The sequence below is a fragment of the Tachyglossus aculeatus genome, chromosome 7 (genome assembly GCF_015852505.1).
Source record: "Tachyglossus aculeatus isolate mTacAcu1 chromosome 7, mTacAcu1.pri, whole genome shotgun sequence".
Classification (NCBI taxonomy): domain Eukaryota; kingdom Metazoa; phylum Chordata; class Mammalia; order Monotremata; family Tachyglossidae; genus Tachyglossus; species Tachyglossus aculeatus.
This window is the reverse complement of record NC_052072.1, coordinates 6,220,995-6,246,221: the sequence shown is the minus strand read 5'-3', so window position 1 is coordinate 6,246,221 and position 25,227 is coordinate 6,220,995. Positions and strand designations below refer to the sequence as shown.

The following is a 25,227-nucleotide window of genomic DNA, read 5'->3' as shown; positions in this document are numbered from 1 at the left end:
AACAGTGATGGGAAAGTCAGGGGGAGGGCAGGGTTTGGGAGGGAAGACAAGGAGTTCAGTCTTGGACATGTTGAGTTTTAGGTGGTGGGCAGACATCCAGACGGAGATGTCCCGAAGGCAGGAGGAGATGCGAGCCTGGAGGGAGGGAGAGAGAGCAGGGGCAGAGATGTAGATTTGGGTGTCATCAGCGTAGAGATGATAGTTGAAGCCGTGGGAGTGAATGAGGTCACCAAGGGAGTGAGTGTAGATCGAGAACAGAAGGGGACCATTCATTCAATCGTATTTATTGAGCGCTGACTGTGTGCAGAGCACTGGACTAAGCGCTTGGGAAGTACAAGTAGGCAACAGATAGAGACGGTCCCGACCCAACGGTGGGCTCACCGTCTAGAAAGGGGAGACAGACAACAAAACAAAACATGTTAACAAAATAAAATAAATACTCGCAGGGGCTCCACGGGAAGCGGCCGTTGGGCCCCCGGGGGTCAGGGCTGGAGGATCATCCCCTTTCCTCCATCTCCTCCCTCCTCCACCTTAGGGTTTTATGGATTGACTGTTTTCTTGTGGTCCTGGGGGGACCAGAGAGCTCCTCAGAGACACTTCCAGCCTGACTAGCTTGCCAGCATCTTGGAATGCCTGGACTCTGAAGAGTGCATTAATGGAAAGAGCCCGGGCTCAGAGCCAGAAGGACCTGGGTTTTAATCCCGGCTCCACCACATCTGCTGTGTGACCTTGGGCAAGTCACTTAACTTCTCTGTGCCTCAGTTCCCTCATCTGTAAAATGGGGATTAAGACAGGGAGCCCTATGTGTGGGACAGACACTGTGTCCAACCTGATTTGCTTGTGATGATGATGATGATGATGACGGTATTTGTTAAGCGCTTACTATGTGCCGAACACTGTTCTAAGCGCTGGGGTAGATACATGCTGATCAGGTTGTCCCAAGTGCGGCTCACATTCTCAATCCCCATTTTACAGTTGAGGTAACCGAGGCCCAGAGAAGTGAAGTGACTTGCCCAAAGTCACACAGCCAACAAGTGGCGGAGCTGGGATTGGAACCCATGACCTCTGACTCCCAAGCCTGTGCTCTTTCCACTAAACCACGCTGCTCCTCACTAAGCCACGCTGCTCTGCTTAGAATAGTGCTTGGCACATAGTAGGTGCTTAACGAGTACCATTATTATTATTATTATTGCCCTAAGACACTTCCACATTACTGACCTCATTTTCCTCCTAAGGATTGCATCCTCAGAAGGTCAGGAGAAGTAGGTTTTATTATGCCCATTTTATAGATGAGGAAGCTGAGGCCCAGAGAGGTTAAGTTGTTGCCAACTTGTACTTCCCAAGCGCTTAGTACAGTGCTCTGCACACAGTAAGCGCTCAATAAATATGATTGATTGATTGATTGATTGTTAAGTGACTTGCCTGAGATCAACCAGCAGGGCCGTGGCAGAGCCGGGAACTAGACCCCAGGTTTCCTAACATCCAGACCTGGGCTCTTTCCACTACATTCCTCGTGCTCATGAATGAAATGGGATTGTTGTTTCCCTAAGCCGTTCAGGTGTGCAAAACTAACAGGGAGCGCTCAGCGTGAAAAGAGGTTAATGTCTACTCTTCTGGTATGTTCTGGAAAGAATATTAGGAGTATAGTTCTTGAGGAAGAACTTCCCTTTCTCTCCTACAGCCCATCCCGCACACTCGGCTCCTCTGCCGCTCACCTCCTCACTGGGCCTCGTTCTCGCCCATCCCGCCGTCGACCCCCGGCCCACGTCCTCCCCCGGGCCTGGAATGCCCTCCCTCTGCCCATCCGCCAAGCTAGCTCTCTTCCTCCCTTCAAAGCCCTACTGAGAGCTCACCTCCTCCAGAAGGCCTTCCCAGAGTGAGCCCCCCCTTTTCCTCTGCTCCTCCTCCCCTCCCCATCAGCCCGACTCCCTCCCTCTGCTCTACCCCCTTCCCCTCCCCACAGCACTTGTGTATATTTGTACATATTTACTATTCTATTTATTTTATTAATGATGTGTATAGATCTACAGTAAGCACTCAATAAAAACAATTGAATGAATGAATCTATAATTCTATTTATTTTGATGTTATTGATGCCTGTCTACTTGTTTTGTTTTGTTGTCTGTCTCCCCCTTCTAGACTGTGAGCCCGTTGTTGGGTAGGGATTGTCTCTATCTGTTGCCGAATTGTACTTTCCCAGGGCTTACTACAGTGCTCTGCACACAGTAAGCGCTCAATAAAAACGATTGAATGAATGAATGAATGAGGAAGCAGCGTGGCCTAACGGAAAGAGCACAGGCCTGGGGGCTTAGTCAGGGAAGGCCTCTTGGAGGGGATGTAATTTTTGGGAAGGTTTTGAAGGTGGGGAGACCCGGGTTCTAATCCCGGCTCTGCCACTTGTCTACTGTGTGACCTTGGCTAAGCCACTTCCCTTCTGCGTACCTCAGTGACCTCATCTGTAAAATGGGGATGAAGACTGTGAGCCCCACGTGGGACAATCTGATTACCTTGTATCTATCCCAGCGCTTAGAACAGTGCTTGGTACCTAGGAAGCGCTTAACAAATACCAACATTATTATTATTATTATTATTATAGACTGTGCTAGACTGTGAGCCCACTGTTGGGTAGGGACTGTCTCTATATGTTGCCAACTTGTACTTCCCAAGAGCTTAGTACAGTGCTCTGCACACAGTAAGCGCTCAATAAATACGATTGATGATGATGATGATGATGTTGCCAACTTGTACTTCCCAAGCGCTTAGTACAGTGTTCTGCACACAGTAAGCGCTCAATAAATACGATTGATTGATTGACTGATTGATTATTATTTTGGCCTCAGTTATCTCATTTGTAAAATGAGGATTAGGAGCGCAAGCCCCATGTGGGACATAGACTGTATCTAACCTGATTAGTGCTATCTACCCCAGCACTTAGGACAGTGCCTGACACATAGTAAGCTCTAAACAAATACCATAAAAAAATAAGGACTGGTAGGAATAGTTTTTATTAAGCACTTTCTGTGGGCAGAGCACTGTATTGAGCGCTGGGAAATACACAGGTGGCAATTAGGAACGGTCCCAGTCCCTCAGGAGGCTCACAAACTAAAAATAAAAAGAGGTAGAGGGTCCTGGCGACAGATACATAAGCTCCGTACTCTCCCCGTCCCATTTATCGATGGTATTTATTGAGTGCTGACTGTGTGAGAAGCACTGTACTGAGTGCTTGACGAGGAGAGTGGAAGTAACAGTCCTTTCCCTCCCAGCTCCTGCCGTGGCTGCTTTACTGAAGACAGAGGACACTCTCTTCAGGGAGAGGCTCAAATATCTTCTAGAAACTCCTTCTAGTTTTCCCCAACCCTTAGCAAAACCCAGCCACCTCTGCGATTACACAATCTTCTCATGCACTGTCTCCTGTGTTATTATTATATTTTTTAAAATAATATTTGTTCAACATTTACTACGTGCCAAACTCTGTTCTAAGTGCTAGGGTATATACAAGTTTATCAGGTTGGACAGAACCCCTGTCCCACTTGAGGTTCACAGTCTAAACAGGAGGGAGACAAGGATCGAATCCCCGTTTTACAGATGAGGAAACTAAGGCCCAGAGAAGTGAAGGGACTTGCCCAGGGTCACGCAGCAGACAAATGGCAGATCTGGGATTAGAACTCGGGTCCTCTGACCCCCAGGCCCAGACTCTTTCCACTAGGCATGCTGCTTCAATCATCCTGTGACCTTTGTATCTTCTTTTAATGATCAAACTGACCCTGCGTTCACACCGATGAGCCTATGCCTCATTGACTTATGTGTACGAAAACCTCTGAAATTTTTTCTCCCATTTCCCAGAGCCAGGCTGGCTCCCATGGGCTCACGTTTGCCGGGCTCTGGGCTTCTCTGGGCCTCAGTTACCGCATCTGTAAAATGGGGATTAAGACTGTGAGCCCCCTGTGGGACAACCTGATCACTTTGTAACGTGCCTAGCGCTTAGAACAGTGCTTTGCACATAGTAAGTGCTTAATAAATGCCATTATTATTAGTGGGAGCCCCTGGGACCATCTCTATATGTTGCCAACTTGTACTTCCCAAGCGCTTAGTACAGTGCTCTGCACACAGTAAGTGCTCAATAAATACGATTGATTGATTGACTTTGAAGCAAGTGGGGCCACTGGGGAGGGTTCAGTTTTGCTCAGTTCCATGTAGGATGACAGGGCAGAGCTGCTTGAGAAATTCCAAATGTCTTGGGAGTGCCTGCCCCATGACTAACCCTGGCCTCTGCAGAGAATAAGGTCCGAGCGGCCCACGTCTCTGCCGGCAGAGGGAAGGAAGATCAATCAATCAATCAATCAATCAATCGTATTTATTGAGCGCTTACCGTGTGCAGAGCACTGTACTAAGTGCTTGGGAAGTACAAGTTGGCAACATATAGAGACAGTCCCTACCCAACAGTGGGCTCGGCCCCTCTGCTCTCTGATTCTCTCTGCTCTCTGCTCCATTTCAGGAGCGTGGCTGGAAGTCACTAAAGCCACCAAACCTTATCTTTTTCTGACAGCTCCATCCTTGGGAGGATATGTGAGCCCACTGTTGGGTAGGGACTGTCTCTATATGTTGCCAATTTGTACTTCTCAAGCTCTTAGTACAGTGCTCTGCACATAGTAAGCGTTCAATAAATACGATTGATGATGATGATGATATGTAGTGCTACACAAAGGGCCAGCTTTGTAGGACATAGTATCTCTCCCTAACTCATACACACTCTGTCTCTAACACACACACACACATTTTCACACTTTCACATATCATTTCTCTCTCACACACACTCTAATACAGTCTCTCTCACACACACTCTCTTTCTCTTTTTAGACTGTGAGCCCATTTTAGACTGTGAGCCCACTGTGGGGTAGGGACCGTCTCTATATGTTGCCAACTTGTACTTCCCAAGCGCTTAGTACAGTGCTCTGCACACAGTAAGCGCTCAATAAAAACGACTGATTGATTGGTTGATTTCACACACATTTTCTCTCTCTCACACATTCACATTCACACATCCCAGACTGAGCCCCCTCTTTCCTCTCCCCCTCCCCATCCCCCTGCCCTACCTCCTTCCCCTCCCTACAGCACCTGGATATATGTTTGTACAGATTTATTACTCTATTTATTTTACTTGTCCATATTTACTATTCTATTTATTTTGTTAATGATGTGCATCTAGCTTTACTTCTATTTATTCTGATGATTTGCCACCTGTCCACACGTGTTGTTTTGTTGTCTGCCTCCCCCTTCTAGACTGTGAGCCCGTTGCTGGGTAGGGACCGTCTCTATATGTTGCCAACTTGTACTTCCCAAGCGCTTAGTCCAGTGCTGTGCACACAGTAAGTGCTCAATAAATACTATTGAATGAATGAATGAATGATCTCACAAACACATTCTTTCTCACACACATTCTCTCTCTCCCTTTCTCTCCCCCCTCTCCCTCCTCGGCCAGCCTTATCTCTAAGTTCAGATATCACAAAAGCCCCGCTCAGAATTTGGCAAACACACTCTGGACCCCACTTGGGGGTAGTTTCCTCTGAAACCAACTTCCTGAAGTTGTGCCAAACTTTCCCCACAGCTCTCAAGGACAGTCTCAAGGGGCTCACAGTCTTAATCCCCATTTTACAGATGAGGGAACTGAGGCTCAGAGAAGTTAAGTGACTTGCCCAAGTTCACACAGCAGACATGTGGCGGAGCCGGGATTTGAACCCATGACCTCTGACTCCAAAGCCCGGGCTCTTTCCAATGAGCCACGCTGATGCCTGTTTACTTGTTTTGATGTCTGTCTCCCCCCTCGTCTAGACTGTGAGTCCGTTATGGGTAGGGATTGTCTCTCCCTGTTGCCGACTTGTACTTTCCAAGCGCTTAGTACAGTGCTCTGCATACAGTAAGCGCTCAATAAATACAACTGAATGAATGAATGGGGTTCACACTCTTATTCATTCATTCATTCAATCGTATTTATTGAGCGCTTACTGTGTGCAGAGCCCTGTACTAAGAGCTTGGAAAGCACAAGTTGGCAACATATAGAGACGGTCCCTACCCAACAGCGGGCTCACAGTCTAGAAGGGGGAGACAGACAACAAAACAAAACATATTAATAAAATAAATAAAATAAAATAAATTATTTTATCTTACGCATGTTACAGATAAGGGATCTGAGGCACAGAGAAATGAAGTGACCAAGTGATCAAAATGTCGATCAAAGACAATGGCAGAGACCTAAAAGTTCTGACTGTGCAGAAGAAAGCAATGGCAAACCATTTTTGTATTTTTGGGGGCCAACAAAACTCTATGGAAAAAGAACCATGAAGTCGCTACAAACTGGAAATGAATGGATGGCATCTAAAAATGTTGCCAGGCACTGTACTAAGCACTGGGGTTAGAAACTATTGCCTGAAAATAACCACCGTATGGCTTTTCCTCTGAAGAAACCTACCCACCTGTGTCATAACCGCCTCAACCATGTAGCTGCTTCCGTCTCATTTGTATCCAGCTGCTTGCTATTAACCATGAAATGATCCCTAAATTATGTCAACTGCATCTCCTATTAGACTATAAGCTCGCCAAGGGCCGGGATCCCATCTCTTCTTAATAATAATAATAATAATAATGGCATTTAGTAAGCGCTTACTATGTGCACAGCACTGTTACAAGGTGAGCAGGTTGTCCCACATGGGGCTCACAGTCTTAATCCCCATTTTACCGATGAGGTAACTGAGGCATAGAGAAGTGAAGTGACTTGCCCAAAGTCACACAGCTGACAATTGGCAGAGCCTAGGTTTGAACCCATAACCTCTGACTCCAAAGCCCATGCTCATTCCACTGAGCCATGCTGCTTCTCTCCAGGCACCCAGTACAGGGTACTGCCCAGTGTAATCATTCAATCATATTTATTGAGCGCTTACTGTGTGCAAAGCACTGTACTAAGAGCTTAGGTGCTCCATCATTCCTGCTGAAATTGCATACTAAGCGCTTAGGTGCTCCACCATTCCTGCTGAAATTGCTGAGGCCCTGGAAAGAACAAATCAGAGAAAGACTGAGGGCCCCGCGAGAAGCAGTACTAAGGCAGGTGATAATTATGGTATTTGTTAAGCGCTACTATATGCCAGGCACTGTACTAAGAACTGGGGTGGATACGAGCAAATTGGGTTGGACACAGTCCCTGTCCCACTTGGGGCTCACAATCTCAAGTCCCTTTTTACTGATGAGGTAACTGAGGCTCAGAGAGGTGAAGTAACTTGCCCAAGGTCACAAAGCAGACAAGTGGCGGAGGCAGAATTAGAACCCATGACCTTCTGACTCTTGGGCCTGTGTTCTATCCCTACTACATCATGCTGCTTCTCACTATGCTACGCTAAGAGTAACTGCTTCTTGCCATAGGTTTTGAGGCCCGAAGGAGCAGATTTCTTTTGTCACCTGCTTTGGCTGCTGCTGCTTTCAATTCAGTTGTTGTTTTTTATAAAAAGAACAACAGCAAAATATGATGATAATGAAAAAAAAAAAAAACAGGTCAGGGAGTTTCAATTTTGTTGTTCATCATAATTATATAATATTATAATCTAGACTCTGAGCTCGTTCTGGGCACAGAATGTCACTGTTTATTGTTGTATTGTACTTTCCCAAGTGCTTAGTACAGTGCTCTGCAAACGGTAAGAGCTCAATAAATACGATAGAATGAATGAAGGAATAATAATTATAATCTATAATAACAACAAAAATAATTATGGTGTTCGTTAAGGGTTTACTATGTGCCAAAAACTGAACCAAGCCCTGAGGTAGATACAAGATAAACAAGATAATCAGCTCAGACAGAGTCCCTGACCCACACAGGGCTCACAATCTTAATCTCATTTTACAGATAAAATAGCAGAGACGCAGAGAAGTTGAGCAACTTGCCCAAGGTCACCCAGCAGACAGGGGACCGGGCCAAGATTAGATCCCAGGTCCTCTGATGCACAGGCCTAGGTTCCTTCTGCTATGCCATGCCAACTTTGCGCAGTATCCTTATGCCTCAAAGAAAAAAAGTCACCACATATTATCTTATTATTAGTAGTAGAAGCAACTGAGTCCAATATACTTGCCTGTTGTGTGACCTTGGGGAAGTCAATATGCTTCTCTGGGCCTCAGTTCCCTCATCTGTAAAATGGGGATTGAGACTGTGAGTCCCACATGGGACAGGGACTGTGTCCAACCTGATTTGCTTGTATCCCCCCCAGTGCTTAGTATACTGCCTGGCACATAGTAAGTGCTTAACAAATGCCATCATCATCCTCATCAAGTACAAAGGAAGACAGGTAGCGAGTCCTCATTTTACAGATAATGAAACTAGGCCCAGAGAAGTTAAGTGACTTGCCCAAGGTCACACGGGAGATACAAGTTGAAGTTGGAACACTAAAAATGTGTTAAGCAGAAGCCAATAGTACTATCTTTTATATGCTATTTGTTAAGCACTTACTATGTGCCAGGCACTGTACTAAGCTCTGGGGTAAAGATAGAAGCTAATCAGGTTGCCCCACATAGGGCTCACAGTCTTAAAGAGAAGCAGCGTGGCTCAGTGGAAAAGAACACGGGCTTTGGAGTCAGAGGTCATGGGTTCAAATCCCCGCTCCGCCAATTGCCAGCTGTGTGACTTTGGGCAAGTCGCTTAACTTCCCTGGGCCTCAATTACCTCATCTGTCAAATGGGCATTAAGACTGTGAGCCCCCCGTGGGACAACCTGATCACCTTGTAACCTTCCCAGCGCTTAGAACAGTGCTTTGCACATAGTAAGCGCTTAATAAATGCCATCATCATTATTATTAATACCCATTTTACAGATAAGGGAACTGAGGCCTAGAGAAGTGAAGTAACTTGCCCAAGGTCATACAGCAGACAGGTGGCGAAGTTGGGATTAGAACCCAGATCCTTCTGATTCCTGGGCTCTTTCCACTAGGCCACGCTGCTTCCCACATCCCGCTTACTTAAAACCGGCACCTCCAAAATGCAGGATGAGAGAGAAAGAGCTCTCTTCAGGATGAGACTCTCCAGTACCCAGAGGGTATTTATTTATTTATTCATTTATTTATTGATGTATATTAATGTCTGTCTCCCCTTCTAGACCGTGAGCTCACTGTGGGCGGGAAATCATCATCATCATCAATCACATTTATTGAGCGCTTACTGTGTGCAGAGCACTGTACTAAGCGCTTGGGAAGTACAAATTGGCAACATATAGAGACAGTCCCTACCCAACAGTGGGCGAAATGTGTCTGTTTGTTGTTGCATTGTACTCTCCCAAGCGCTTAGTCCAGTGCTCTGCCCACAGTAAGCGCTCGATAAATACGATTGAATGAATGAATGGGAAACAACCACAGCCAAGTCATCCGGTTCCGACAAGTTCCAACCTTGCACAATCCTCCCAGCCGCTGTCTCCGGGCAGAAGGGATTTCCGGCTTCCTTGGCCAGAGCTCTGGCCGGTCACGTCACCGCCTCCCGGGCCTGATCGGGGGGCGAGAGGGCAGAGGGAAGGCTCTGGGGGTCTTGGAAAGAGGCCTACCTGTGTCGTTGCCAATGCAGTCGATGATCAAGCAGATGCCTAGGGGCTGACTCTGCATCCTGTAATATTCGTCGGGAGGCGGCTGGAAGGGAAAGAGGGGGCGGTTATGGACTCATTCCCTTCCATCCTCCAGACCGTGACCCCTCCAACCCCCCTCTCCTCCCTCAAAGAGCCTCTGCCCTGGCCCCTGGCCAACCTTCTCCCCCCAACCTGAACCGAGAACAGCAGGAAATGCCAGAACTGCCAGCCTCTCAGGCTCCCGGGATTTCCGTAAAAACAGCCCAATTCATCATTGCTACATTAGGGGATGTTAGAAGGCGGTGGTTCGTTGTTGTTTCTTTATATCGCATTTCTTCAGCGCTTACTATGTGCCAGGTACTTTACAAAGTGCCGGGGTAGACGTGAAAGTTAATCAGGTTGGACACGGTTCCTGTCCCACAGAGGGCTCCTGGTCTTAATCCCCATTCTATAAATGAGGGAATTGAGGCCCAGGGAAGTGAAGTTATTTGCCCAAGATCACGCAGCAGACAAATGGCAGGGCCAGGATTAGAACCCAGGTCATTATGACTCCAAGGCTGGGCTCTAGCCACTAGGCCACAGGCTGCTTCTCTTCATTTTGGCTCTAGCCACTAGGCCACAGGCTGCTTCTTTTCATTTTGGCTCTAGCCACTAGGCCCTGTTCATGGCCATGGGAGTCATGAGGGGAATTATTGCCCATCAGGGTTCATTTGGGCCAAAGTTTGAAGGATCTTTAGCCAAGAATGAGCAGGGGGAACTTTGGGTCACAGGGAAATGACAGTATGCTGTTGTGTCCTTTCCTAAGCAGAAGTGACACTGATTTCATTCTTCCTGCTCATGTCTTCTCTTCATCTTGGACTCAATTTTTAGTCGTTTAGGCGAAGAAGAGCTGAGGCCCGCCAGCCGATTTCTTTCATGTGGCCACACCTCTTGGACGGAAAAGGAGTCGATCTGTCTCGCTGAGTCTTTACAGAAACAAGATTTCCTCAGCGCCAACAAAACTTTCCACCAAGCTGGAGCTGCCCCTGAGCCTCGTGGTGACATCTTATCTCACAAAGACATTTTCTTACAGCTGCCGACATGAGCAGGAAGAATGAAATCAGTGTCACTTCTGCTTAGGAAAGGACACAATAGCATACTGTCATTTCCCAGTGACCCAAAGTTCCCCCTGCTCATTCTTGGCTAAAGATCCTTCAAACTTTGGCCAAAATGAACCCTGATGGGCAATAATTCCCCTCTTGACTCCCAAGGTCATGAACAGTGTTCTTTATGGTATTTGTTAAGCACTTACTATATGCCAGGTACTGTTCTAAGCATTGACGTAGATAACAAAAATAATAATAACAATAATTATGGCATTTGTTAAGCGCTTACTATATAACAAGCACTGGGGTCGATACAAGGTAAACAGGTTGTCCCACGTGGGGCTCACAGTCTTAATCCCCACTTTACAGATGAGGTAACTGAGGCACGGCGAAGTTAAGTGGCTTGCCCAAGGTCACACAGCAGACAAGTGGCGGAGCCGGGATTAGAACCCGGTTCCTTCTGACTTCCAGGCTCTTTCTCTGTTGGGTTCCCTGGCTTGGGTGTCCTCTTTCCAAGCTGGCCCAATTCATTCCTTTGTTTTCGTTTCGCTTTTTTTTTTAATTTTTTGGGCAGGGAACACGTCTACCAACTCTGCTATATTGTAGTCTCCCAAGCACTTAATTAATTCATTCATTCAATCGTATTTATTGAGTGCTTAATAATAATGGCATTTATTAAGTGCTTACAATGTGCAAAGCACTGTTCTAAGTGCTGGGGAGGATACAAGGTGATCAGGTTGCCCCACTTGGGGCTCACAGTCTTAATCCCCATTTTACAGATGAGGGAACTGAGGCCCAGAGAAGTTAAAAGTGACTTGCCCAAAGTCACACAGCTGACAACTGGCGGAGCCAGGATTTGAACCCATGACCTCTGACTCCAAAGCCCGGGCTCTTTCCAATGAGCCACGCTACTGTGTGCAGAGCACTGTACTAAGCGCTTAGCACTGTACTAAGTGCTTACACTTAATAAACTTAAGCACTTAATACACTGCCCTGCACACAGTAAGCACTCAATAAATACAATGGACTTGTTAAAGCACTTACTATGTGTCAAGCACTGTTCTAAGCACTAGGGTAGATACATATAAATGTATCTAGACTGTGAGCCCACTGTTGGGTAGGGACCATCTCTATATGTTGCCAACTTGTACTTCCCAAGCGCTTAGTACAGTGCTCTGCACACAGTAAGCGCTCAATAAATATGATTGATTGATTGATATAAATCACATGGCCCACAGTCATGTAAGAGGGAGAACAGGGATCGAAGCCCCATTTTCTAGTTGAGGAAACTGAGGCCCGGAGAAGTGAAGTGACTTGCTCAAGGACACACCGCAGACAAGTGGCGAAGCCAGGATTAGATCTCAGGTTCTCTGGGGCCCAGGCCCACCCTTGGCTCAGTGGAAAGAGCCCGGGCTTTGGAGTCAGAGGTCTTGGGTTCAAATCCCGGCTCCACCACTTGTCTGCCGTGTGACCTTGGGTAAGTCGCTTCACCTCTCTGTGCCTCAGTTACCTCATGGGGATTAAGACTGTGAGCCTCATGTGGAACATGGACTGTGTCCAACCCGATGATCTTGTATCTATTCCAGCGCTTAGTATAGTAAGTGCTTAATGAATACCACAATAACAGGAAGGACCCTCCTTCATCACAGGGTGGGACTGGGAGAGCCGGTCCGCCTCAACTGAGGGGAGGAGGGGAAGCGGGGGGCGAGGCTCCGCGGTAGTTGTGGGGACAGTGGAGGGGAGTGTCACACAGTCACAACAGCGTCCACACCCTGGGCCCAAAGTAGAACCCCTCATCCGCCTGCCACTGGAAAACAACCACGGCTCCGAGGGAAAGGCCCGATAAGAAGAGAACAGATTGAACGTGGATGAATCGTTGCTCCTGTACCTGAATTAAGGTGGGTCCCAACTCCTGAATGGAAGTCTTAACTGGCTCTGCTGGAAACACAACAAAAGATGAATTCACTGCAGGCCACGGGACGCAGGCGGACACGGCTTCTTCCTGGCCCTCACGGGCATTTCCTGCTTGTTGTTTCTGGACGTCGTCGCCTTCCTTCATCCCAGGCTCTCCAAACCCTCTCCCATTGGAGCTCAGCCTTTGGGATCTTAAGCCTACTTTATCTGATGAAGGAATCGCTCTCCTAGAGACTCCTGGAAAACAAGGCTGAGCAGAGAAAGTGCTGAAAGGGCTCAGCGCTATGGTTCCCGGTCAGCTCACCCCTCAGCATTGCCTTTAAAGCCCTCAATCACCTTACTCCCTCCTACCTCCCCTCACCACTCTCCTTCTACAACCCAGCCCGCGCAATTCGGTCCTCTAGTATCACTGTACATCAATTTCATCTGTCTCACCGCTGACCTCTCGCCTCTGGCCTGGAATGCCCTCCCTTCTCATATCTGACAATTTCTCTCCCCTCTGTTCAAAACCTTAATGAAGGCCTGTCTCCTCCAAGAGGTCTTCCCTGACTAAGCCCTCCTTTCCTCTTCTCCCACTCCCTTTGGCGTCACCCTGACTTCCTCATGTATTCATCCCCCTTCCCAGCCCCACAGCACTGATATAATGATAATAATAATAATAATAATAATAATAATGGCATTTATTAAGTGCTTATTATGTGCAAAGCACTGTTCTAAGTGCTGGGGAGGTTACAAGGTCATCAGGTTGTCCCACGGGGGGCTCACAGTCTTAATCCCCATTTTACAGATGAGGGAACAGAGGCACAGAGAAGTTAAGTGACTTGCCCAAGGTCACACAGCTGACAATTGGTGAAGCTGGGATTAGAACCCATGACCTCTGACTCCAAAGCCTGGGCTCTTTCCATTGAGCCACGCTGCTTCTTTCCATTGAGCCATGCTGCTTAGTACAGTGCCTGGCACATAGTAAGTGCTTAACATCCTGCGCAAGGATGACACACAAATTCATGAAGCATTCCATATTTTTATCTATTTAGACATTACATGTGACAAATGCACTTGAACTGGAATTGTTTACACATGTACATTAATCTGTCAATTGTGCTGAAAAAAGACAGCAACATAATTAGATTATTTGGCCACAAGCCCAACTATTTAATCTTCCCACCCTCTGCCCTGACTCTTACATACTAAATCACTTCTTAAAAACCAACTTAATGAAAGTGGGGGGAAGCAGAAAAACTACTGACTTGTGGGAATACTTTTCTGCCACACTGCAGCTTTAAAATTAAATACATTTGTCCCAAGAGACATGACTAAAAAGAGTTTAATTTGATGACTCGAATTTTTAACAGTCTGTGTTGTCTGATCCCGAATTCTGGAGGAAAAGTGAAAACAGTACCTAATGTAAGTTGTAAACCATTATCTTCTAGACTGTGAGTCTGTTGTTGGGTAGGGACCGTCTCTATATGTTGCCAACTTCTACTTCCCAAGCGCTTAGTACAGTGCTCTGCACACAGTAAGCGCTCAATAAATACAATTGAATGAATGAATGAACAAATATCACACACAAAGAATGCCTGATTCTAAAGGCTGAAAGAAATCACGCTGTTACTGAATTTAGTCCTCAGCAGGGGCAAGAGATATTTAAACTTAGGTAAGCGGATTCAACAGACTAATTAGGTTTGCCCGACAAAATGCTTTTAATTAATCAATCAGTCGTGTGTACTGAGTACCTACTGTGGGCAGGACATTGTACTAAGCGCTAAGGAGAGTACAATAGAATCAGGACACACAATCCAAGCCCTTAAGGAGCTAACAATGAAATGATCAGTTTAAAAGCTCTTTTAAAAATTGCTACACTGTTAATCATTAGGGGTGGCAATAATCCCTTCCATGGGATCAATCAATGAATAGTATTTATATGATCAATTGATGGTATTTATTGACTACTTGGTGCAGAGCACTGTACTCGCTGCCTCCCCTCAAGGAGCTTACAGATTTAGAGCTTTGGAAAGAATGACTACATAGAGAAACTCATTCCGCCAGAAAATACCTAAGATCTTTACATCACCGAACAGATGAAAGGGGAGGAAAAGCGAAAAAAGGAAAGTTGATCTTACGTTGAAGGCCATGCTGCAGAATTCTTCCAGCTTGGTGCTTTAAATAAAACAAAGAAATAAAAAAAACCTGGGTTATTCCTCATTCCTTCCTCTTCCGAGATGTACCGTCATCAAACCCCCTAAGAAGAACTTTAGTTCAGAAAAGAGAATAGGCTAAATTTTAGCCTTTCAACTACCTAACGTTTACCGTGTGGCCACGCTTTTGAATTGTTTCCTGAAACCACGATCAGAGAGCAGCATAGCCTAGTGGAAAGAGCCCGGGGCTGGGAGTCCGAGGACCTGGGTTCTAATCTAAGCTCTGCCACTTGCCTGCTGTGTGAATTTGGGCAAGTCACTTAAATTCTCTGCGCCTCAGTTCCTTCATCTGTAAAATGGGGATCTGAGAACTGTTCTCCCTCCTACCTTCACTGTGATCCCCATGTGGGTCAGGGACAGTGTCCAATCTGATTAAATGGTATCTACCACAGTACTTTTTGAACACTGACAAATAGTAAGCACTTAAATACCGTTTCCTTGGGAGTCAGAGGTGCTGGGTTCTAATCCCACCTCTGCTGCTGACCTGTCGTGTGATTTGGGCAAGTCACTTCACTGCTCTGTGCCTCACTTTCCTCGTCTGTAAAATGAGGACAAAACTCACCATTCCCCCTTCTTCCTGTTAGACTGAGAGCTCAGCCTCTCGCTGTGGGAAAGGAACTGTGTCTTATATAATAATAATAATAATAATAATAATAATGGCATTTATTAAGCATTTACCATATGCAAAGCACTGTTCTAAGCACTGGGGAAGTTACAAAGTGACACTATTCTATTTATTTTGTCAATGATGTGCATCTAGTTTTACTTCTATTTATTCTGATGACTTGACACCTGACCACACGTTTTGTTTTGTTGTCTGTCTCTCCCTTCTAGACTGTGAGCCCGTTGTTGGGTACGGACCGTATCTCTATGTTGCCAACTTGTACTTCCCAAGCACTTAGTACAGTGCTCTGCACCCAGTATGTGCTCAATAAATACAATTGAATGAATGAATGAAAGGTTGTCCCATGGGGGGCTCACAGTCTTAATCCCCATTTTCCAGATGAGGGAACTGAGGCCCAGAGAAGTGAAGTGACTTGCCCAAAGTCACCCAGCTGATAATTGGCGGAGCCAGGATTTGAACCCATGACATCTGACTCCAAAGCCCGGGCTCTTTCCACTGAGCCACGCTGCTTCTCCAATATATGATTGGCTTCTATTTACCCCAGTGCTTAGAACAGTGCTTGACACACAGTAAGCATTTAATAAATGCCATAATAACAGTATAATTCCCCAGCACCTAGCACAACATTTGGCAAATAGCAAGTGTCTAACAATTATCCTTATTACGGCACCATTTGAATTTCTCTTGATTTGCAAGAGGAGTTCAGATTTCAATTTCTACTTCAATAATCAATCAATCAATCAATCGTAGTTATTGAGTGCTTACTGTGTGCAGAGCACTGTACTAAGCGCTTGGGAAGTACAAGTTGGCAACATATAGAGACAGTCCCTACCCAACAGTGGGCTCACAGTCTAGAAGGGGGAGACAATAATGCCCAACATCCTCCACCTCTTTTACCCGGAATCCTTAGGGAGGAATTGTATGTTGCCCATACATACATACATACATGATGGCATTTGTTAAGCGCTTACTATGTGTAAAGCACTGTTCTAAGCGCTGGGGAGGATACAAGGTGATCAGATTGTCCCACGTGGGGCTCCCAATCTTCATCCCCATTTTTCAGATGAGGGAACTGAGGCCCAGAGAAGTGAAGTGACTTGCCCCAAGTCACACAGCTGACATTGGCAGAGCCGGGATTTGAACCTCTGACCTCTGACTCCAAAGCCCGGACTCTTTCCACTGAGCCACGCTACTTCTCTAATAGATTCATTCATTCAATTGTATTTACTGAGCACTTACTGTGTGCAGAGCACTGTACTAAGCACTTGGGAAGTACAAGTTGGCAACATATAGAGACGGTCCCTACCCAACAGCGGGCTCACAGTCTAGAAGATATGACCAAATGAAGAATGAATGGATAATGACGTGTTTACTGTGTGCCTAACTCTGTACTAAGCGCTGGGGTACAGACCAGATAGATCAGGTCAGACAGTCCCTGTCGATCCACATGAGGCCTGCATTTGAAGTAAGAGGGGAAAAAGAGGTATCATCCCCATTTTACAGATGAGGAAACTGAGGGCTGAAAAAGTCAAATGCCTTGCCCAAGGTCACCTGGCAGGCAAGTGGCAGAGCTGGGATAATAATAATGATGATGGCATTTATTAAGTGCTTACCATGCGCGAAGCACTGCTCCAAGCGCTGGGGATGCCACAAGGTGATCAGGTTGACCCGGGGGGGCTCACATTTCCCAGATGAGGGAACTGAGGCCCAGAGAAGTGAAGTGACTCGCCCAAAGTCACACAGCTGACAATTGGCGGAGCCGGGATTTGAACCCCTGACCCCCGACTCCAAAGCCCGGGCTCTTTCCACTGAGCCACAGATCAGAACGTAGATCCTCCGGCTTCCAGGCCGCCCAGTTGTTGCCCCTAAAGCCCCCCATCCATTCAAGAGGAGCGACTTGGCCTAGTGGACAGAGCGTGGGCCTGGGTTCTAGATCTGGCTCTGCCACTTGCCTGCTGTGTGACCCTGGGCAAGTCACTTAACTTCTCTGCGCCTCCCCCCTTCCTACCTCACCTCATTACCCTTCTACTACAATCCAGCCCTCCCACTCTGTTCTTCTAAAGCCAACCTTCTCACTGTCTCATCTATCTTGCCGCCAAACTCTTGCTCACATCCTACCTCTGGCCTGGACTTCCCAAGCGTTTAGTACAGTGCTCTGCACACAGTAAGCGCTCAATAAATACGATTGATGATGATGATGGAATGCCCTCCCTCCTCCTGTCAGAGAGATAATTGCTTTCCCCCTCTTCAAAGTCTTATTGAAGGTACAACTCCGCCGAGAAGCCTTCCCTAAGCCCTCCTCTCCTCTTCTCCCACTCCCTTCTGTGCCACTCTTGCTTCTTCGTTCATGCTCCCTCCCATCCCAACAGCACATATGTATCTACCCGTATATACCTGTAATTTATTTATTTAGTATTAATATCTGTCTCCTCTTCTAGGCCGTGAGCGCGTTGTGGGCAGGAAAGCGTCAGTCTGTCATTACATTATACTCTCCCAAGCTCTTAGTACAGTGCTTCTAGACTGTGAGCCCGTTGTTGGGTAGGGACCATCTCTATATGTTGCCAGCTTGTACTTCCCAAGCACTTAGTACAGTGCTCTGCACACAGTGAGTGCTCAATAAATACGATTGAATGAATGAATGTGCCTCAGTTACCTCATCTGTAAAATGGGGACTGAGGCTGTGAACCCCACGTGGGACAGGAACTGGGTCCAACCTGATTTGCTTGTATCCACCCCAATGCTTAGAACAGTGCCTGGTACATAATAAGTGCTTTAAAAATACCAATAATAATAATAATAAACAACAACAAACGGCCAGTTCAGGATTCTAGTAGGCCGGATTGAGTGTCACCATTCCAAAAGAGGAATTAACACAAATAATGAGAAATTCCCAGTGACATTATGTGGGATGCCCCTAGAAGTCACTGTTTAAGTAAAACCCTTCATTCTAAAATTAGACTGAGGAGTACTGAAAACTCACTGGGGTTTTTCCCGCTCTAGTCACCCTGACAAATCCAGAAACTTCAGTACCAGTAAAGGACTCGTGGAATGAGTCCTAAACTGGAACCCCATCTATCCTATACTCACTGGATGACTTTGGCCATGTCCCCTAGCCTCTATTTCTCACTGGTTTATCTGAAAAATGGAGAAAATGAGGTCTTCTCTCTCATTAACCTACTTCCTAGGAATGTCCACTGACATATAAGGTCTTTGATCTTTGTGGGGAATGGTGGAAGGTCTGGTGGGAACTGCTTTTGATGTTGGGGCTCAGTAAAACTCAAACGACAGGCCAAGTTTCCTCCACTTCTCCTGCTTAACAATGATAATAATAATTATGGTATCTGTTAAGCATTTACTACGTGCCAGACGTTGTTCTAAGCGCCGGGGTGGACACAAGCAGATCAGGGTGGACACAGTCCCTGGGCCACGTTGGGCTCACAGTCTCAATCCCCATTTTACGGATGAGGTAACTGAGGCCCAGAGAAGTGAGGTGACTTGCCCAAGGGTCACACAGCAGACAGGTGGCGGAGCCAGGATTAGAACCCATGACTTTCTGACTCCGAGGCCCGGGCTCTATCCACTGTGCCATGGTTCATCAACCTCTAATGGCAGCTCAGCTTCCATCGCTCCTTTTGCCCCTTTTGGCACTGAATAATCACATCTGTATTTGTTAGGTATCTGTTAGGTGCTCACTCTGGGCGAGCACTGTACTAAGTGTTGGGGTAGATGCAAGACAATCAGATAATAATAATACGAATAATGGCATTTATTAAGTGTTTACTATTCATTCATTCATTCAATCATATTTATTGAGCGCTTACTGTGTGCAGAGCCCTGTACCAAGCGCTTGGGAAGCACAAGTTGGCAACATATAGAGACGGTCCCTACCCAACAGCGGGCTCACAGTCTATAAGATGCGCAAAGCACTGTTCTAAGTGCTGGGGAGGTTACAAGGCGATCAGGTGGTCCCATGGGGGACTCACAGTCTTAATCCCCATTTTACCGATGAGGTAACTGAGGCACAGAGAAGTGAAGTGACTTGCCCAAAGTCACACAGCTGACAACTGGCAGAACCGGGATTTGAACCCATGATCTCTAACTCCAAAGCCCGTGCTCTTTCCATCCCTGCCCCACATGGAGTTCACAGTCTGTGGGGGATTGGAGAACGGGTATTTAATTCCCATTCTACGCAGGAAATAACTGAGGCACCAAGAAGCGAAGTTCCTTGCCCAAAGTTCCACACCAGGCAAGTAAATAGAATTACTATTCTATTTATTTTATTAATATGTTTTGTTTTGTTCTCTGTCTCCCCCTTCTAGACTGTGAGCCCGCTGTTGGGTAGGGACCGTCTCTAGATGTTGCCGACTTGTACTTCCCAAGCGCTTAGTACAGTGCTCTGCACACCGTAAGTGCTCAATAAATACGAGTGAATGAATGAATGGATGAAAGTGGTGGAGCTGGGATTAGAAACTGGGTGTCCTGACTCTCGGGCTGGGTTCTTTCCACTAGGCCACACTGCTACTTCCCCACAAACTTGGCGCTCTACCAGCACACCAAACAGCGAAACCTCCACAGACCCAGCCCATGCCCTCCCTCTTACCCATCGGACACCACAGTGGCACAAAAAAGAAGGTTTAAGCCCGTCGTGCCCGATTAAATAACCCCATGTCCTCTGTGTAGCTCCTCTTGCTCCATATTTTTTTCTGATGTTATTTGCCCGAGGCCCTGGACCCTTTCAAGGCCCTACTGAGAGCTCACCTCCTCCAGGAGGCCTTCCCAGACTGAGCCCCTTCCTTCCTCTCCCCCTCGTCCCCCTCTCCATCCCCCCCATCTTACCTCCTTCCCTTCCCCACAGCACCTGGATATATGTATATATGTTTGTACATATTTATTACTCTATTTATTTATTTTACTTGTACATATCTATTCTATTTATTTTATTTTGTTAGTATGTTTGGTTTTGTTCTCTGTCTCCCCCTTTTAGACTGTGAGCCCACTGTTGGGTAGGGACTGTCTCTATATGTTGCCAATTTGTACTTCCCAAGTGCTTAGTACAGTGCTCTGCACATAGTAAGCGCTCAATAAATACGATTGATGATGATGATGATGATATCTATTCTGTTTATTTTATTTTGTTAGTATGTTTGGTTCTGTTCTCTGTCTCCCCCTTTTAGACTGTGAGCCCACTGTTGGGTAGGGACTGTCTCTATATGTTGCCAACTTGGACTTCCCAAGCGCTTAGTACAGTGCTCTGCACACAGTAAGCGCTCAATAAATACGATTGATTGATTGATTGATTGATTTGGAAATCTCCTTGCACAGAAGTTTCATTTAGCCCTGAAAATGCATCGTGCTCTGCTCTGGGACCCCCACCCTCTGCCAACCCAAGACCCAAGTGCTTAGTACAGTGCTTTGCACATAGTAAGCGCTCAATAAACACCACTGACTGATTGATCTCTGACCGGGCAGGGAAGGAATGTCCCCAGACAATGATGGTTTTAGAAAAGCGAGTCATCGGAAAAGTTCCATTCTGGTCTAGTATAACCACTTCCTCATTCTGCTCGGTTAACAGACCACATTATTTTTTTTTTTATGGTCTTTGTTAAGCGCTTACTATGTGCCAGGCACTCTACTAAGTGCTGGCACAGATAAAGCTAATCAGGTTGGACACAGTCCATGTCCCACGTGGGGCTCGCAGTCTAAATCCCCATTTTACAGATGAGGACACTGAGGCCCAGAGAAGTGAAATGACTCACCCAGGTTTACACAGCAGACATGTGGCAGAGCCGAGATTAGAACCCACGCCCTTCTGATTTCCAGGGCCCGTGTCCTATCCCGGCTCCGCCGCTTGTCTGCTGTGTAACCTTGGCCAAGTCACTTCACTTCTCTGGACCTCAGTGACCTCATCTGGGAAATGGGGGTGAAGACTGTGAGTCCGTGTGGGACATGGACTGTGTCCAACCTGGTTACCTTGCATCTATCCAAGTGCTTAGTAATAATAATAATAATAATAATAATGGCATTTATTAAGCGCTTACTATGTGCAAAGCACTGTTCTAAGCGCTGGGGAGGTTACAAGGTGATCAGGTTGTCCCACGGGGGGCTCACAGTCTTAATCCCCATTTTTACAGATGAGGTAACTGAGGCACGGAGAAGTTAAGTGACTTGCCCAAAGTCACACAGCCGACAACTGGCGGAGCCGGGACTTGAATCCATGACCTCTGACTCCAAAGCCCGTGCTTTTTCCACTGAGTCACGCTGCTTCTCCGGTACAGTGCCTGGCACATAGTACAGCGCCTGGCATATAGTATGCACTTAACAAATACCATTTTAAAAAAATGTCAGTTTGTGCACGCGTGCTTGGCATCAGACATGGTGGGCACTCAATGTATGCTTTCCTTAGTAATCAGCGCTTAGTACAGTGCTCTGCACACAGTAAGCGCTCAATAAATACGATTGATTGATTAAGGCACACAGAATTCTGGGAATCCCGGATGGAGAGTTTTCCATTCATTCATTCATTCATTCATTCAATCGTATTTATATAGAGAAGCAGCATGACTATAGAGAAGCAGCATGGCTCAGTGGAAAGAGCACGGGCTTTGGAGTCAGAGGTCAGGGGTTCAAATCCTGGCTCCGCCAATTGTCAGCTGTGTGACTTTGGGCAAGTCACTTAACTTCTCTGGGCCTCAGTTACCTCATCTGTAAAATGCTGATTAAGACTGTGAGCCCCCCGTGGGACAACCTGATCACCTTGGAACCTCCCCGGCGCTTAGAACAGTGCTTTGCACATAGTAAGCGCTTAATAAATGCCATTATTATTATTATTACTAAGCACTTGGGAAGTACAAGTTGGCAACATCTAGAGACGGTCCCTACCCAACAGCAGGCTCACAGTCTAGAAGGGGGAGACAGACAACAAAACATATTAACAAAATAAAATAAATAGAATAGTAAATATGTACAAATAAAATAAATAAATAAATAGAGTAATAAATCCGTACAAACATACATACATATATACAGGTGGTGTGGAGAGGGGAAGGAGGTAAGGTCGGGGGGATGGGGAGGAGGAGGAGGGGGTTTCTGAACTGGTTTCTGAAGCCAGGGCCCGTCGAGGTTGAATACCTGCCCCCCGAGGTGTCCTAACAACTCCGGATCAAACTCCGTCTCCACAGCCTGTGATGCTGTTGGACCTGGAATTCCAGTAGCGACTCCGGACTTACCTCTTGGCAGCTCAGTGGCTCGAGAAGATTAAGGTTAGGGAGAGAGGCCTGGACTGCATTTACGTAGTTGGGCTGGAAGTTGGAAGCTCCCAAAACTGCAAACAGAAGACAGATTCTCAGACACATTTACCCTCCCGCCCACCTTTCCCTCTCTAAGACCCTCTCTGAGGGATTTCAAAGGGAAACCAGAACAATGTAGGAACCTCTGGCTTCAAGCAACTTCCCTTGAAACTCCTTTTTTAGTAGTAATAATAATAATAATGATGGTATTTGTTAAGTGCTTACTATGTGCAAAGCACTGTTCTAAGCGCTGGGGAGGTTATAAGGTGATCAGGGTGTCCCACGGGGGGCTCACAGTTTTAATCCCCATTTTACAAATGAGGTAACTAAGGCCCAGAGAAGTGAAGTGACTTGCCCAAAGTCACACAGCTGACAGTTGCCGGAGCCAGGATTTGAACCCATGACCTCTGACTCCAAAGCCCGGGCTCTTAACAGACCATAATAATCAGCGTGACCTAGTGGATAGAGCATGGGCCTGGGAATTGAAGGACATGGGTTCTAATCCCGGCCCCGCCACTTGTCAGCTGTGTGACCTTGGGCAAATCACTTCACTTCTCTGTGCTTCATCAATCGTATTTATTGAGCGCTTACTGTGTGCAGAGCACAGTACTAAGCGCTTGGGAAGTACAAATTGGCAACATATAGAGACAGTCCCTACCCAACAGTGGGCTCACAGTCTAACTGTGCTTCAGTTCCCTCCCCTGTAAAATGGGGATTAAGAATGTGAGCCCAAGTGGGACATGGACTGCGTCCAACCTGATTAGTTTGTATCTACCTCAGTGCTTAGTACAGTGCCCGGCACATAGGAAGCACTTAACAAACACCAGAATAATAATAATAATAACAAATGGGGATTGAGACTGTGAGCTCCACGAGGGACAACCTGATAATCTTGTGACCTCCCCAGTGCTTAGAACAGTGCTTTGCACATAGTAAGCACTTAATAAATGCCATTATTATTATTATTATTATTAACTGGGAAGCACTTACTATGTGCCAAACACTGTACTAAGTACTGGAGGAGATAGAAGGTAATAAGGTTAAATGATCCAGCGATGACCACCAGCCCTCAGGGCAAAACAAATCCAAGAATGCTTCTCTTTCTAAGACAACTGAGTGTCTTCAGCAACTGGACCGAGAGTGGCTACTACAGCTCCCCGGAAGCGGAGAAGCCGTTGAGGCTGATGGGAGAAGGGAGAGGAAAAAGGGATCCAATCCAACAGCGCACCTCCTCTCCCCCTGTACCTGCCCTGATTTAAGGCTCGGCCTTTTCTGGGGCTGACAACAGCCTCGGCAAGGGGCTGGGGGTGATAGTGAATGTGCCAGTGTAGAAAGGTGGAGGGCCACAGGGGAGGAGGGAGAGGGCCCTCAGGGAAGGTGCAGGGGGCGGCCACTACATGGTGAGGGAAAAGAGCAAACTTGGCCTGGGCTCACCCTAACCTGTCTGGTCAGCATTCAAAAGTGCAAGGATGATGGAGAAGGGAGTGGGAGAAGAGGAAAAGAGGACTTAGTTGGGGAAGGCGAGCTCCTGTCAGATGGGTATCGGGCCACAGCCTGCAGAGCGTCCTGACCGAGGTGTGACCAGGGTCTCCGCTGAGGTCAAGCGCTCCTCCCCAGGTTGAGAAATCACCACGCCGAGTCAATAAATTACTCTATTTATTTATGTCTTTATTTTACTTGTGCATATCTGTTCTATTTATTTTGTTAGTATGTTTGGTTTTGTTCTCTGTCTCCCCCTTCTAGACTGTGAGCCCACTGTTGGGTAGGGACTGTCTCTATATGTTGCCAACTTGTACTTCCCAAGCGCTTAGTGCAGTGCTCTGCACACAGTAAGTGCTCAATAAATACGATTGATTGATTGATTGATTGATCCCCACCCCAACTGTTCTCCCCGTGGGGCCCGGGTGGATGTCCGCATGGGCCGCCCGTCCTGAGGAGAATTCCCGGGACCACCCAAGCTCCAGCCCAGGGGTACCGCACCTCCCCACCGTCACCCCGACTCCGCTTACCCGCCTGCCTGTATTTCTGGACTTTCTTCTTCAGGTCTATCCTGTGAATGTTCTTCAGACACTTTTCTAGTAAATCCAGCTGATCAGGGGCAACCAGGTTTAGCTTCTCCAATTCAATCACCACCGCCAAGAAGCTCTAGGAGAGCCAAGGAGGCACAGGCGCTGTTAAAGACCGCGTTCGATACATCCCCACTCCCCCGTGACCGGGTTGGGGCTGCAAGCCCCATGTGGGGCAAAGACTGTGTCCAACTTGATTTGCTTGTATCCCCTCCAGCACTTAGTACAGTGCCTGGCACAGAGTGAACGCTTAACAAATACCACAGTTACTATTTACTCCTCAAGGTCAAACGTGACAGGCATTTCTTTCCAGAGCCAGGGGGTTAGAAGCATTTGCCTCCCAGCCCAACCAGTATATATATATGTATCTATATCTATATATATGCATCTGTATCTATATTTATATGTATCTATATCTATATATGTCTCTACATATGTAACTGTATTTACATATATGAAAAATATATATATTT

The 25,227-nt window shown here is 46.7% G+C and overlaps 1 protein-coding gene across 4 annotated transcripts in view; it reads right to left on the bottom strand.

Annotated features, from left to right (window-relative positions):
- Window positions 1-25,227, bottom strand: part of CFLAR (CASP8 and FADD like apoptosis regulator) — a 92,437-nt gene that overhangs the window by 14,376 nt on the left and 52,834 nt on the right. For 3 of the 4 annotated variants that reach the window (XM_038749145.1, XM_038749146.1, XM_038749148.1), the window contains 5 exons: window positions 24,698-24,833; window positions 22,629-22,723; window positions 14,703-14,739; window positions 12,557-12,606; window positions 9,566-9,647 (listed from right to left, as the gene is read on the bottom strand). In XM_038749145.1, coding sequence (XP_038605073.1) covers window positions 9,566-9,647; window positions 12,557-12,606; window positions 14,703-14,739; window positions 22,629-22,723; window positions 24,698-24,833 — 400 coding nt within the window. The remainder of the gene's footprint in view (window positions 1-9,565; window positions 9,648-12,556; window positions 12,607-14,702; window positions 14,740-22,628; window positions 22,724-24,697; window positions 24,834-25,227) is intronic. The other variant, XM_038749147.1, reaches the window with a different exon arrangement.